The 16,353-nt window shown below is 40.2% G+C and overlaps 1 protein-coding gene across 2 annotated transcripts; it reads right to left on the reverse strand.

The window, feature by feature from the left end:
- Positions 1 to 264: 264 nt before the first annotated feature.
- On the reverse strand, positions 265 to 14,697 carry rnf217 (ring finger protein 217). Of its 2 annotated transcripts, XM_078274194.1 has the most exons (7): positions 13,611 to 14,697; positions 9,049 to 9,270; positions 8,705 to 8,869; positions 7,655 to 7,752; positions 7,451 to 7,554; positions 6,114 to 6,185; positions 265 to 5,373 (listed from the first exon to the last, which is right to left on the reverse strand). In XM_078274194.1, the coding sequence occupies exons 1-7, from the start codon at positions 14,598 to 14,600 to the stop codon at positions 5,294 to 5,296; spliced, it is 1,731 nt and encodes a 576-aa protein (XP_078130320.1). In that variant the 5' UTR covers positions 14,601 to 14,697; the 3' UTR covers positions 265 to 5,293. The 2 variants fall into 2 exon arrangements, with proteins under 2 accessions (XP_078130320.1, XP_078130321.1); XM_078274195.1 differs by lacking the exon at positions 6,114 to 6,185.
- Positions 14,698 to 16,353: the final 1,656 nt, after the last annotated feature.

Consider the following 16,353-nt stretch of genomic DNA (forward strand, 5'->3'; position numbering starts at 1 on the left):
TTAAGTATAAAGTAGCACGAAATCCAAATACTCAAGTAAAGTATCTCATAATTGTACTCAAGCACAGTACTTGGGTAGGCTACTTTGCACAGTCTGTTTCCACCACTGGTGTTTTTGTAAAATGTTTCCTTTTAAACCTATTACACAATGTCTTTATTTGTATTGTTATGTGCAGCTCTTATAAAAAACAATATCAACTACTACTACTACTACTAATAATAATAATAATAATAACAATAATGATAGAGGGATTCACTAATAAAGGATGTTAAAGGAATTCAATTTGTATTATCATTTCTATTATTTCTTTTCTATTAATTTACATTGTTGTAAATTGTTTTGCATTTGTATTGCTCCTACGAAAATTTAAATCAAGGTTCTAGGGATTTGCCTCCTGCAGTGCACTTATGACCCCTGCTGACATAAAACTGTAGTCACAACGATGGTTGTAAAGAAAAAGAGGTTGATGTAACAGACTGATCCACAGACCAACAGACAGACATTCATACCGTTTCTAAAGTAGGCTGTCGGTGACTCAAAAACCATTACATAAATTAGAGTAAAAAACAAACCTGTCCACAGAAAGTACAATACGTCAATATCAAATGAAAGAGTCAAACCAGAACATTTTGGCATTTGACCCAGGTTGGTTTATTCTTCATCAGATCCTCAGATGAAAACAATGTGCCTGGCTAAGTGAGCAATAATATCAGCAGACATTTTTAACGATGGCAGCAGGTGGAAGAATCTTAGTGCAAACAAGGAACACAGTAATCAAGACATTTCTTTGAAAAGAAATACCCTTGAAAACCAAGTGGTGTATAGACATAAAATGTGGCCGTTTTCCAACAAGTTTGCATGTCTAGATAGTGAAATCCCATCCTGATGTTACTGATGATACACCATTTACAGCAAAACCAATATTCACAGGCCTCCTGAGTTGAAATTAACCTATGATATATTGTCTAAATTGCACATCTTTTTAATAGAATTACTTCCTTCACTGAGCATTTTTGTCCATACCAGCCTTATGACGCTGATCCAATGTTGAAAACGATGCTCGCTCTGCTACTGCTTCCTCCTTCTAGTCTAAAGTGTGAGGTTTGTATGAGCCAAAATAAAGTGACAGTTTCACTTGTGCAAAACTATTTGGGATGTAGCTGACAGCCTGTATTGTGGTTACCTGTATTATTTTAGAGGTTTTATTAAATCTTTAGCTATTTAAAACACACATTCTTAATCGAGGGGCTGATTGCACTGCACATTGCCCGGTGTGTTGGGGTAACAGATCCATAGATATATTTAACAGTGGTTCCATACATTAAGAGCCCCACATTAGTATATGTTATGCTTTGCTTTAGCTGTTCTAACACACATAACTTGGTGAGGCTTTGATAGGTTTTTACACCCATTTGTAATGTTTGGAGTCACGCAGGGGCCCTGAACCACAGGTTGGCAAACCCTGATCTATAATGGCTGTGAAGGCACTATTGCATATTTATGCCAATATCGCTGGGATTGTAACAAACAAAAAGGCCAGGGGTATCAGCCAGCCAATACAAACCCAGCAAAGGAAATCTCATTGGCCAAATTAACGTTCATGTCACTGGATGAATTGATATAGAGCAACTTTTTTTTCTTTTGCATGTTAACTTTAACCTAAACATCAATAATATGTAAGAACACAACAAAACAAAGCAATGATGGCATTTCCACATGGCATCTTAACATGAGAAGAATTAACACACTTGTACATTTATAAAAGTGAAAGAAATCAGATATGAGTGGCTAACCAGGACAAATATTATCACGTTATTATTCATTTACATTTATCCTGTAGCTGACCAGGTCAAACTAATTCATATTTGGAATTACTGTCTCACAGCAAAACTGCCAAATAAATTTGACTGTAAACTCATGCTCCTAGGAAGTTGCTTACTTTGTTTGGCCAAATGTTACGTATTGTTACTTGATAAATTATGTTAATGATTAATCAATTATTAAAGATCCTATTTGTTAATTTTAAGGCAATGAGCTAATCAAATCGGTTCAGCATTGGTACAGTGTAAACTGCAGGGCAACGTTTTTGGTAAAATGCCATGGAAATAGTAAAATATTTACGTATGTGTCCACAGTACATTAAAACAATTTCTCTGTGCTGAAGACACTTTTAAGTACAAATGCCCATCACACACTGACAGTCATATTTCATTCAAACAAACAAAAAAATGCAGCAGTGGAATATGTCAGTGTAGTACTAGCTGAGCAGTTAGATAAAACATGTATGCATATGATGCAAGTGAACAATTGTTAAGTAGATAGTTTCAATGTTTTTGTTTGGCGCAAACCTTACAAATCTAGTTTCCCAGTGCTGTATTACTAATACATTTTCTTGTACCACTTTTTAGTCCCCTGACCCCAAAGCAGTGTTCGCAAAACTGCTGAGTCATGCTGGGAAACACAGATGGTATTTGCATCACTGAGATATTTGGATCTCTTTTGACACTACAGTGTTTTTACTTCCTTGAAATTAAATATGGTTGCTAAGCAGCTCTGGGGAAACGCACCAGGAAGCATTTTGACTCTGCAGTGCTGCTCGGCCATTTCTGTGCCACAGCTCATGTGGATGGAGGGCTCTGGGTACAGTGAACATAAAAAAAAAAAAACTCCCTGAGAGTGGATTCAAACCCAGAGTCAGGATCTACGGAAAGCGGTGTAACAATAAATTATCGGTGTCCTTTAGGAACCTTGTATGTACAGTTAAACTGTACTTGACAGTTGGTATTTTTTGACTCCCAGATGTAGAAAAGGTGCCAGATCCCTGGGATAAAGAGAAGCTAATGATGTCCAACATGCAGGAACATCAACCCTGCTTTTTCATGCCTTAAATCCTGGTCCTCCGTGAAGATTCAGTGATGAAATGTGTTGACACACTCAGGATTTACTCCACTGGTAACCACAACAGATTTGAAGATGCATTGATCTTCACTGTGCCAGTTTGTTTCCAATGGAGGCATTTCCCCTCATCTTGTATCATTTTATCATTCCACAACTTTTTCTTGCCGTAGCATCTTTTATGTGCAGATATATTGTGCTACTCCTCGTCTTTTTGTACTTTCTTTAAAAAATGTCCTCATAAATGTCTCATGATGGAGCAAAAACAGAAAAGATTGCTCCATGAAGTGATGGGATAAAAAAAACACACAAAAGAAATATCTGTGAGTGATGTGGAAACCACTGCTATGTACTTGACCGCGGCGTGCACCACAGGTAGCCCTGTGTTATTCTCACGTATCAGAGGCTCAAAAGCATCCAGTTTGGATGATTTTTTTGTGGCTGAAGAGCAGCCACAGCTCCAGTGGATGTGCACCCTTGTTGGAAACTAAGGACTGACAGCAGGGAGGGGAGGATAGAGGGATAAGTGAAGGACAGCAAGCTGGCTGCTGCCAGGTGACGACCTTTAAAGCTCTTGAAAAGCTCCTGTTTCCTGGCAGCACTCCGTGTGTCTGCTTTCTTGCAACATGTGCCAGTGCGAATGAGTTAAGTATATGTACGCTGAAAGCCACTATGTCACTATCCAAAGTCTCGAGCAGACAGACGTCCTCTTATCACTGCACAAATCCCAACTGCATCAATTCATAAACACCTTGAAAACCTGATCACCTAATAATTAACATCCAAATGTAATCGACCACATACAGTGCACAGCAGCCTGACGATAACTTCTGAACTAATTTTCTTTAAAAAAAAAGCAAACGCAACTTACGCAAACCGCCACCCAGTTGCAATAATAAGTTCAGTCATTTTTTATTCTAAGCAGCTTTCAACTATCTAATGCATATTCCTATAATCCTACAGAGCCTCTAAATCTATTTCTTTATGTAGACTCCACTACACACTGGCAGCATCACCTCCCAACACTGCTGCAACAAGCAACCCCAAAAAAATCTAACAAAAGGGACGGGGTCAACTGTCTGTCCTGCCACATTCAGCGTTTTGTTTTGGCACAACTGCCACAGCAGCAGCAATTTTTTTTTTTGATGATGCAGATACTGGCGAACAGTATAGGGCAAGGCAGAGACGAGGGTGTGTGAGCCACCGTCCAGCTAGGGCAAAGGCCCAAGGAAGGTGCGGAAGAAAGGAAAAGATGGGAGGAGGAGTTGATGGAGAACCACAACAGAAAACAATGGTGGCTTGCTAAAATTCCGCTTTCCAATATTTCTTAAGGGGTCAGTGGGCTGAATATTTGTTGCAAACAGGACACCTTTTTTAAAGCTAAGGTTGGTGTGGCCTTTGAAACTAGGTGTCACTCTTAAGGTGGGGACACAGGACCCAACTTTCACTCTGTCTAGCAAAGACTTGAGGCAGAGTCAAGATTATCCAGGAAAGCAAAGAACAGTAACATGTCATCCTTCCATCTGTCCAAATTAAGTCCTTTCATATTATTTTGAAAAGGGTGTGCTTGTCAAAGACCCCAAATGACAATGGGAATTTTCAATATCCAATGAAAATTGAGTTACCAACAGACGAGGATTGCACAAATTCAATGTCAGCTTTGTTGCATCCGTGAGAACTCATTTTTTTCCATCATGGCTTGGTCCTGAATTCAGTTTCCATCTTGCACTTTTGACAAATGACTGAAGAAGCGTTTGCAAAAGTTCAACAAAAAGATTACATTTCCTCACATTTCTCTACCATTCGTCTGTGAGCTCCTCCTCCCCTTTTCCAGCAGTCAGTGTTTATCAAGTCAAGTTGTATCCACCACTGTCAAACCTTTTAAAACTTCCATCCACAATATTCAACAGTATGTCATCATATCAGGCTAACTGACGGTCTCCAAGCTATTGTTTGTCAAATGTACACTGCTGAAACTTCCTGTACTATGTCTGGGACAAAAGGTGGCCAGCAAGAAAGTTCACTGCTGTGAAATTTAGTGGAGATTTAAGGGGATTGCAACACTTGTCAACCATCATCTGAAGAGAACTCAATTTAAATTAGCATTTTCTTTTCCTTTCCTTTCCTACTTGAATATCCAGCAGCGGAATCCACTGAAATACAAATATTCTGCGTGATGATATATGATTATCCAGGCTTTACTTCATATGTTTATATACTTCCTTCCATCTTAAAAAGTCTATTCACCATTGTTAGTTGTGTGATGTTCCTCTCAGACTTTTGCGATGACTCAGGCTGGCGTGTTCATCCCTGAGGAGATGCGGGCGTCGTCTTTCAAGCTGCGTGTGTGTGTGTGTGTGTGTGTGTGTGCGTGGTCTAGATGCAGTGCAGGTTGCAGTCAGATCCACCGTCCGGAGCCCTGTGTGCGCTGCTTCTTCCTCCTCTTACACACATAGTAGACCGGGAAAACTACCAAACCTGCAGACAGGGAAGGTGGTTGTAGAGATGAAGCGGAAGAGAGGAGAAAGATGGATTAAAGCCTTGTTTCAATTGATACTAATTTGAATTAACTATTAATTAATGTACAATGTAACTTTTGAATTATCTGTTAATGTCAAGCTCTGATGAGTTTTCTATATGGATTTGAATATTCTATCTTATAGCAAACTGCCTACATATTTGGCATACTGTATGTGTATGTTAATTAGGCTGAAAAAAAGAGCAGCAGCACAGCACCGATTCTAATAACGATGACAATAAATGTGATTCTTCCATCACGGCATGTTAGCCCGCAGCGGATCATCTGTCAGACGCACAGACACGGGAGAGAGATTAACACTAATTACAGTTCAGCCGAGGCATCAATAGTTCACATCACTGACTGACGGAGTGCTTACAGAGTGCAGCTGGATGATTTTACTAGTAAATGTAGTTTCAGGAAATAAAAGCCAGTCGCCCAGAGAGTGATAATTTATTTGGATCTAAAGCTTTGGCAGTTTACTTCTCTTTATATAACTGAGAATGACTGCCATGCATGCTAATATAAAGTTTGTGGCATGTTTATGTTTGTTATTTTTGCATAGAGAGTGGACCTGCTTTGCTGTGTGGAAGAACATATCTGTAATATAGTCAAACCATTTAGCTGTTTTCGGTTTGCCGCTCTCGCTGGAGCTTCACCCTGATTTTTTTGTGTGTGTTCATGTGTATAATTGTGTTACCTATCACCAGTGCGAAAGCTCCGAGCACCATGACCAACAAAATGACCAAAGGAGCTATCAGCACCTTAGTGGCTGCAGAGAAAAACAGAGAAAGAGAAAGGGAAAGACAGAGAGAGAGCAGAATAATAATCATTCATAATAAATAAATAAATAAATAAATGTTCCTTTCAGATGGAATAGAAATTGCATGATTCAAAATGAATGTGTTGTTTTGTTTAAATTTTGTTTAAATTGTAATGAATCGCTGCAACAAAAAAAAAAAGGTAGATGTTTGGCCACAAGTGCAACAATCTAGCTGTGGAGGATGCTGAATGCTGAGCAGGTTTTAGGGAAAATTCTCCATCCACATTAAGGCGCCGCTTATTACGTGCAAAATCTGTGCCACTAACAATCCATGGCATGAAGACAGTGGCGAGAGCTGTAATGGCTAAGTGGTTCTTGTTAAGGGACAAATTAGCTCTCGGTTTAACAGGCACCCTGCTGATGTAAACTAGCTGTAGCTGTCATGGAGAGCAGAGTCAAACAAATCTATCAGAGTTCAGCATCTTGGAGGCTTGCTGCTGGTGCATACATTTGATAACTGGGAATGGATAATTATAACTAACATACTCTGATATTTGATGCTTTCACACTTCATCATAAAGCGTTCCTCATTGGTCTCTCGCAAGTACAGAGTTAAATATGGAAGTGTTCATTGCTGTTGTCACAAGGGGGAAATCATTGTCTGTCACAGAGAAGTTGGGCTGGCCGGCCATCATGCAAGGCAGCAACAATGCATTTTGACTTAAGGTTTTTATCCAGTGGATGACAAGAAAAAACTATTCCACTGCTATTTCCATTACTTTCTCTAATCTACGATGATAATCCACAGCTGAGTGCAACATGGTAGCTCTGATGTATTTTGGGTCATGGGCTTTCTGGGCAATGCAGGAATTCACTTACCAAAGTAGAATTACAGAAAATAAAGCAGGATAGGGGAATGTGGGTACATCAGAAAGTTTAACAGTTTATTGCCAAATAACTCCCAAATGAATGAATCCCAAATACCAAATTTGGCATTGGCAAATCAGTGCCTAATAACAGAAGACACAGTAGCTGTCAAACTGGGTACCTTCAAAGTGTGAATATGCAGCTGTATTAATGTAAAACTCAATATTCCTGACTGTATGCTTGGAAAAACAAGTGTATGGCCATGCTAGCATCTCTTTGAGGCTGTACTTAGGCACAGCGGTTCTTTAAGCTAAATGCTAACGTCAGCATGCTACCATGCTCACAGTGACAATGCTAACACGCTGACACACACACACACACACACACACACACACACACACACTTACCACAGACAGACCCTCTAATTAGCCGTCTCAGATGAGGTTTATCAGGTAGATAGCGAAACTTGCATCCAAACACGCTGAGGTTGGATGTATGGTCCCCGAAAAACCTGACGACAGGATGTTTAAGATTAAATCAGATAATAACATAGAAAAGGTGGAAAGGGCAGTCAGATAAAAATTTTTTTTTAAAAAGTCAAAGATTCCAACCTTAGATGTCGGTAGCGCTCTCCACAGCGGTAACAGAAGTTAGTGTTACACTGTGTACATGTCATATGGTCACATCCCTCTGTTCGCTGAATATGGATCTACAGAAGTAGATGAGGCAAGAGCAAGATGGGAGGGGGAAAAGGGAGAGATTTACAGTATGCTACATGCATTATCAGAAGTTTCACTCTTTCTGCTTGGGGCCCAATTTGAATACATCGTTACGTTGTCCTTTCAGACTCAAGATCAGCTCAGTTTATTGTAAAAAGGGTACAATTTCTCAGTCTTAGCAGCACTAAAATGCAACACTCTCAATTTAAAATGGAAACTAGAAGCATCTGTTTCAGCATCTATTGAACTGCACTGCAATATGCATGCAGCGGTAAACTTAATGGATCTTTGCTATTTGGCTGCTGTAGCAGTTAGCAGTCTTACTATAAACTGAGCATTAAGTCCAGCTGCTCTCAGCCTCTTTTCCAGCGAAACACAGCATGACACCAATTTGTTGGCGTCACAGTCTAACACGATCCTCTTTCCCTGCTTCCAGAGCAAAACTTCAGCATCAGTGCGATGAAAACAGATAGAAAGTGTTTGCTGCTGCGAGCAAACAGTTCCCACAAACCAGTAATTAGCTTAATCTATGTCTTGCTATAGTCATCTTCTGACAGTCAAATTAGATATTGTGTAGACTAGCTTGCTCGTAATGAGACCAGGCTTGTTTTATGACTGACAGAGATGCCAGTGAGTCTACCATATTTGGTTTTGTGCAGCAGAAAGACATCATTATTTTTTCAATATGTTCACTCTTTATGCATCTCTGTCCTGCTGTTCCACATGCACTTTAAATCGGAGTGTCCAGCTACTTCTCTACAGCTCCCCATCTGTCATCTGTTCTTGCGCTTAATGCTTCTAAGCCTTCACTGATTTATTCATCTACCTTGATTCCACCCTCCATCAGTCAACCCTCTTTCCATTAACCCACACCCAACAGCAGTCCTCTGGCCGTGTTGTTCTACAGCAAAACAATGGTATCATAATAACTTGTATCCTTACCTTACACTGTGGACATTTCTGGGCGTTTCTTTGCCCGTGCTCTATGACACTAGCCCAGCTTCGAAGCAGCTTGTCTCCTTTCCTGTATTCGCGACATCTGACCCCATTGTGCCATGGTGCGTGGCATTTAAAGCACCACACAAACTGGCAATTGCTACACTGGATCTACAGTAGGGACAGAAGACAGTAGACCCATTCTTACGTTACTTTTAAAACATATACATATACATATATATATATATATATATATAAGCTGTATATGGAATTTAATTTTCTCGACATTTCCTTATGTTTTGTGTTATACAGTATGCAGTTGGAGGTGTGTATTGGGACGGTCATCTTACCTTGTACTTGTGCTCGGAGTGGTTGGAGTTGTTCCCCTTCAGAGAGCTGAACTGACTGCACTGGGGGCAGGGTTTGGTGCTCGAGTCTAGCTGACTCAGCTCCAAAAAGTAACGGTATTTTGCTACGTCTTCATTGGCTAAATGGGAAATTACCACTCCCTCCTCCAGGAAGCCGCTGCACTCTGGGATTGGACAGCTGATGTAAGATTTGGCTACTCGCACCTGGGAAACATCACAGAAATCTGATTTCAAATGGATTCAAGCACATTGAAGACAAAGAATACATGTTCAAGTATGTGAAAGTAACACTAAAATGTTAATACTGAACATATCTTGTAACAGCACCTGCTCCACAATGTGGATCTGTCTATGGTGGGTTTCTCTGTTATTGTGCTGGACTATCAATACCAAATCTACATGTGGATGTATTCACACCACTGACGGGAAATGGTTAATAATTTACCCAGGGATAGAGGGACTAAAAGGTATATAAACGGAAGGCTGAAGGAGGCCGTGGAGAGAGTGGACGTTAATACGTATCAAAGGACACACAGACACACATTAGTTAGTCCAGACCAAGTGCTCGGCAGTCAGTTATACTGAGTGGAACTTTTCCATACGAGTTAGCCTATACAGTCTGGCCACTGAGTCAAACACTAACTAACCTTAACATCACAGACATTTACAGAGCCACAGGGGAAACAGACACCTTTAAAATTATTATATTATACACTACCGGTCAAAAGTTTGGGGTCACTTAGAAATTTCCATTCCACTCCATTAGAGACAGAATACCAGCTGAGACCAGTTGAATTGTTTTTTTTTTTTAAACAGGGCAGCAGTTTTCAGATTACATTATGTGCTTACATAATTGCAAAAGAGTTCTCGACTGTTGTAGAAAGAAGTGGCTGATCTTTAATGCAATATCTACATTGCCCATTATCAGCAACCATTCATCCAATGTTCCAAAGGCACATTCTGTTTACTAATCTGATATCATTTTAAAAGGCTAACTGAGAAAACATTGGAGAACCCTTTTGCAATTATGTAAGCACATAATGTAATCTGAAAACTGCTGCCCTGGTTAAAAAAAACAATGCAACTGATCTCAGCTGCTATTCTGTCTGGAATGGAGTGGAATGGAAATTTCTAAGTGAGCCCAAACTTTTGACCGGTAGTGTATATATAAAATTTAAACCTACTCATCCAAAAATGTTTCAAAGAAGTCAAAATAAACATAAAATGTAAAGTCTGACACAATAATTCACCCCCCTCAGGAACATTTTTTTTAATCTGCACACAGGATTGAAGTGATGCTCTTACTTTAGGGTGCACTATTTCATAATTGTACTACTCGGTTACAAAAGAACACACATTTTCCATCATTAAGCTTACACCTGTGTTCATACAAACACAAAGTGTGTGTGTGTTTAGATCTCATCTAATCTGACCATGGATACAGTAAGTATCATACTTATTTTTCACTATCTAGCTCTCTATTTTGTCTGGTTCCTTCTCTCTCTCTGTTCCTCATTTCATATTCAAGCTCTGTCCGTTTCTCCCCACATGTTCAGTCCATCACAGCCAGTGAGACCAGTTGTAGTGACACACGATACGGCATTTTGTGAGTGAGAGAGTGTGTGAAAGGACAGAAGACAGAAAGCAAAGAAAAGAAAAAAAAGCATCCAACATGTGTTGCACCCAACATCCCCTACACCACACACACACACACACACACAATCATAAATATGTATCTCTGAAGGGAATGAGAGCTGATGTGCGTGTGTAGTATTGTTGCCACAACGCCAACACTGTGGTGACCACTTCCAGACAGGATGGACAGGTTAAGACTGTTGCCACTCTGTCTCTCAGATACATGTCACTGTGTGTGGTGTTTTGAAATGTGGGGGAGAAACATAAACCAATATAAAGCATGCATGATCAAGTAAACTTACAGTGGGTATATGGACAGTGGTGACTGTAAGCTCAGTCAAAGCTAAAATTAGTACTATGTAGTGGCAGTATGCAGTGACAATATAGTTAGCCCTGTGTAAGGTTTGTGCACATTGTGGTGTTGAAACTCTTCAGCAGTGACTCCTAACTAGGAGTCTGTGTACCCTGAGGTGTCCATCCGCTAAACTCAGCTAAAAATAGAAACAATGACTTGATTTAAAATATATCGTCATATTTATGAAAAGGACAAAAAAGCAAGGATGATAAATCAATATGATGCAGGCTTTTACTACATAACCAGTAAGCTGCCCATCAACCCGAGTCAGTTGTAACACCTAAACACCACATGTTGCAACTGAGAGTGTTTTAACAGTTAGCAAGTGAGCAGAGTTGAAATAATTAGCTAAAAGGACTATACAAACAGCCTCTGTCACTCCAAATGCAAACTTATAAAATAAATAACATCCAGACGATATAATTCATGCATAAAACCATATTTGGAACATGAAGATGATGTAGAGAAGCTCATTTTCCCAGTGAATCTAAACACATGATGTGTTAAGGCACAACAAATTCTAGATTGTCAGCTACTATATTCCTGTTTATAACTTTTTTAAATAAGCCCAACACTATTGCCTTGATTTGAGGAGGCAAGTTAATAAATTACTGGTTTAATCCCTGGCACAACAACATGGTTAGTAGGGCCAATGCTTTTGTCCCTATTCAATTCTTTCACGATACATGGGTGCCGATTTGATAGTATTGCAATTTTCATTTATTGCGATTCTAGAAGTATTGAGATTTTCTTTTCCTTCTTTAACAAAAACAAAAGTTGAACACTACACTTTTAGAGACAATATATCATGAGACATTTCTGAAAACTAATTGTTTTCTAAGAAGAATGCACATGACATGTCAGTCTGACATGTATTTCCTTTGTAAAGAAGTACATAACATTTATTTTCTGCATTTTCTGCTTTCGGTCTGTATTGCTGAAAATTGATAGGATGTAGGACTTTGCCATCGGCTGTACCCTTTAAACAGAAAATATTTAGGTATATTGATTCTAGGGGAAAGAAATCCATTTTAAAAACTGACACACAAAAAAAAATCACAATACATACGATTTTCGATTTATTTATTTTTCTCCAGGCCAGATGCCTGCAATTCCTACCCAAAGGAGCAAGGTACCGACCCCCTTCCAAGGGTCATATCTTTGACCACATACTCAGCTGTCTCTGACATGATGCTTACTGTACCTACTGAGGGTTAACAGCAAGCATTGTTTGCTAAAAAAGGTTTGCAGTACATTAACGGAAATCAATTCCACCTACACAGGATAGTTTACATGACCCTTATCTCATTCTCAGTGTGCGTATCAGAGAGGCTGCTTGACTCTGTGTTTGTGTGATTACTCATGCCTTGTTATCAAAGCAAGATAATTGCAGTTAAAAAGTAGTCTAGATGACTGATAAAAACTGTTTTACCTAAACAGATAAAGGAGATTATAGTAACAGTAGCAAAAACCTAAGATTGTAACTTCTTCCCAACTCATAAAATTAGTAACAGGGACAGCGTATGTGAATATTAAAACTGGGATATGTTCAGAGGAGGGTACAAGTTAATGAACAAGGCACCTAAAGACAAATCCATTCCTGAAACACTTTAGCTCTGTTAGGGAGCAGCGATTGGCAATGTGCCTTTAATTGCTGAGTCCTTATTTCCATGGCAGCTACACTGAATTAAAAGGAAGTATCCATCTAATATTCAGTTCTTTGATTTATAAATGTAAATTGTCATAAGAATCATTGAACAGGAGCTCTTACTAAACGTGCATTGTAGCCACAAGATAATGTTGTGCCCCTATTGTGACCTATTTTGGCTGAGTTAAAGAATGACTTTATTATGATGCTTGCTCCTCTGTGTATACTAAAACACACTGCCGGGATGCTCAACATAGTTTCTGGCATCAACAAAAGGCATTTGGGATGTGAAGGAAATAATGTAGAAGAAAAATTAGATAAGTTGAAGGACACACGTGTGCTTTGTTCGAGTGTAACTAAAGTAATAATGCGCAACATAATATAAGTAGTGTATCTGATGGGGAAATCTTCCTTCAATAGGTGAGTATGAAAGAAGGAAATTCTGCAGAATAAGCCCAACGGCGCACAATGTAAGATTGTGTGTGCAAAATGTGTCAGTGACCCAGATTCACAAAACACAGTTGTTATCACAAAATGAGGAGACCTGCAAATGACCTGTGACCTTTTAGTCAACAATTTCATGAAATGTTCTTAATTTACAACAGAGAGCCCATTTAGGCCCTTAATCAAAACATGTGGGGACATAATGTTCAATGTCAGCTCCAGATATTTTCTTGGAGTAAATAAGATGCCAAACACATAAGAATTAAAAAGTGTGACAGGAATTATTGTGTGTGTGTGTGTGTGTGTGTGTGTGTGTGTGTGTGTGTGTGTGTGTGTGTGTTTGTGTGTGTGTGTGTGTGTGTGTTTTGACTGACCCAGCAATGCCTGGTTCTGGGACAGGCTCTGTGACACCCTGCTGCACTAAACATTTTTTTTCTTTTGCTCACCCTCCCTCCTACTAACCTGTGAGCTGACGTAGAGTTTCAGACACTCATCGCACACGGCCTTCCTGCAGCAGGGCAGGGGTGCGATGGTTTTCTCTTCCAGGCACACCCGGCAACTCTGCATCGTAGTCCCTGCACCGGCCTGTTCCACGGACAACGGGTGGGTCATGTCCCGGAAAGGATCCACCAGGTCGTCCAATGTGTACAGAGCCGGTTCGGGACTCGAGCCTGCTTCCTGTTCTGTCTCCAAGTCCATTTTTGGTGCGTCAGATGTGACCGTTTCATCGTCTGTGATTACAACGTCTTTTCTGTCGTTAGCGATGCAATACACAGTGCAGTAGACGTGTTCTTTAGTGTTTAAAGACTCATCTAAAGCGACTGTGTTGCTGTCACTGTCACGTTTATGATGGCACTGACCAGTAACGTTAACGGTTACAAATTCAACTCTTTGTACAACCGAAGTCAAGTCGTTCAAAGTTGGCTCGTTTATAGTCCCCGCTTCGCCCGTTTCACGCTCCGACTTTTTACATTCGCCACGTTCGGTTCCATAACCGTTAAAAACGTGGTTATTAACGTTTCCTTCGCGATGTTGTTCGTGCTCCGCGCTGCGCTGCATCCGGCTGTTTGTATTTAGACACAGAGAGGGAGATTTTGAAACCCCGAAATTCCTCCTCAAAATCTCGACAGCGCTCGCCCTCCTCCTCCTCTCTCCTCCTCCGCCGTTGCAGTTGTTGTTGTTGTTGCCCTTCGCATCCTTCTCCTCCTCGCTGCTCCTGTCCCCCGAGTCCCGCTCACCTCCGTCCAGGGATAACCGCGAGTTTGATCTGGTGACACGACGGCTCAAATCTCTGACCGAGTGCTCAACTTTGCTGTCCGTGAAGGAAGTTTCTTCCGGCAGGTTACGAGACAATTTCACCCTCTCCTCCTCAAAACCGCTGATAAAACTCGGCATTTTACAGGCGTCAGCTATCGGTCTGTCATCTTCCATCCCCGATATGTCTCTCCCCATTTAGTGAGCGGTTCTCTCCCGGACGGACCTCGGCCTGTCTACCTCTTATCCAACTCCACTACCAAAACAAAACAAAGCAGGCAGCTCGGTGCTTCCGGGTCTCGTCGTCAGCATGTAGGAGAGCAGCGATAGGCCGATGGGAAGCCTAGTGGTGAAGAGCAGCCCTGGCAGATGGGCAGATTGGCACAAGCAAATATCAGAGCACTGGCCAAAGTGGGCAATTACACCGGGCCACCAGAACTCCAGACCCAGAAGAGTTTTATTAAAAATATTTTTTTGGCAATATCGACTGAAAATGTAAAATGGATCATGCATTATTATCACCTAATCTTGAAGTCCTCGTGTTGAGAAGAGCCCCCTGTGTCAACATCTACTTTTAAGACCTGAATTGTTTCAGTTTTGTTTAAATATGTTGCATATCCCTACGTTAATGTGTTAATCATATTATCACAACCTGGTGAAGTATAACAGCATAGAAAACTGTGCAACCTGCCCTGAGAGTAAAGAACAGGGATTGATGGGGCCCAGCACCTCATTTTTGCCCATGTATAATTGCCTGGTCATGTTGGTAGCAAAATGGATGCAGTGGATGCAACTGTCTCATGTGAAACACAGAATATGTGTTATTGATGCTTATTATCTGTTATCATGGGTGAGATGTGTCCAAGGCTGTACAGTAGTAGTCTACTGTCTGCTGTTTGGAGCTCACTAGCCGTTTTACCACTTACCGTAAGAGCAGCTTTATACATTATTTCAATTACAGGTCCAGGTAGGTGTACTCAAATATTCAGAAGCAAGGACATGACTGGATCAAAATACAATCCAACTTTGGTTTAATTACTTACCTTTTATCTCTTTGGACAAACTAGTGCAGTGCCTGTTCAAAATGCTTGGCCTCCAGTATTGCTGCTTGTAGCTTTCTCCAGAACTATTGGAGAAAGCAGGAAACAGGAAGGCCCCCAATGCAACTCAGCTGTGTACCACTGACTTACTGTGTACTTCTACTTCATAAAAAAACATTGTACTACTACATTGACCTAACAATGAAATTTTACTGGTTACATTTGAAATTCAAATTTGACTCGCAAAATATCACAAATAAAATATGATACATTATTATTCATTAAACTATCTAGAATTATAATAAGAGTTAAAAGCTCCACCTTGAACAGACATTAAGTCAATTTAAGTACATTGTGCTGATATAATTTTATTTTGCAGGTTAAAAGTGTACAAATTTGTCAAAACACTAAGCCAACGTCCACTCACTAACAGTTATCATCGAGATTCCTCAGCTGTCATCACCTGACCTAACATGAATTGAGCCATGACATCTCTATGACAACAGAACAAACTTTATCTCCTGACGAAGACCGTGAGGATGTGGTTGAAAGCTGCAGAGAAAGCTAGAAGGTGGATTTTGATTAGGATTGTTTTGTCAAACTACTATTTCCGAGGTCAAGAGTGAACCTCCATGCTCAAGTAGAACATTTCACACACACACACACACACACACACACACACACACACACTTAACTTTAAAACAAAAAAACAAGTCGCAATTATAACACTCATCATCAAGTGTAGATGGTGCACATCTCATGTCTAGATATACAATTCTCAAATGTTGCTTCTTTTGCTGTTCTAGCCAAAATATTTTCTCACAGCAGATATTTTTTACTTGTCATAGCATGAAATGCACAGGTGAAACAAACTTCATTAACAATGGCTCAGTTCCATCATGTTTCCCAGT

The sequence above is a fragment of the Sander vitreus genome, chromosome 18 (genome assembly GCF_031162955.1).
Source record: "Sander vitreus isolate 19-12246 chromosome 18, sanVit1, whole genome shotgun sequence".
NCBI lineage: Eukaryota > Metazoa > Chordata > Actinopteri > Perciformes > Percidae > Sander > Sander vitreus.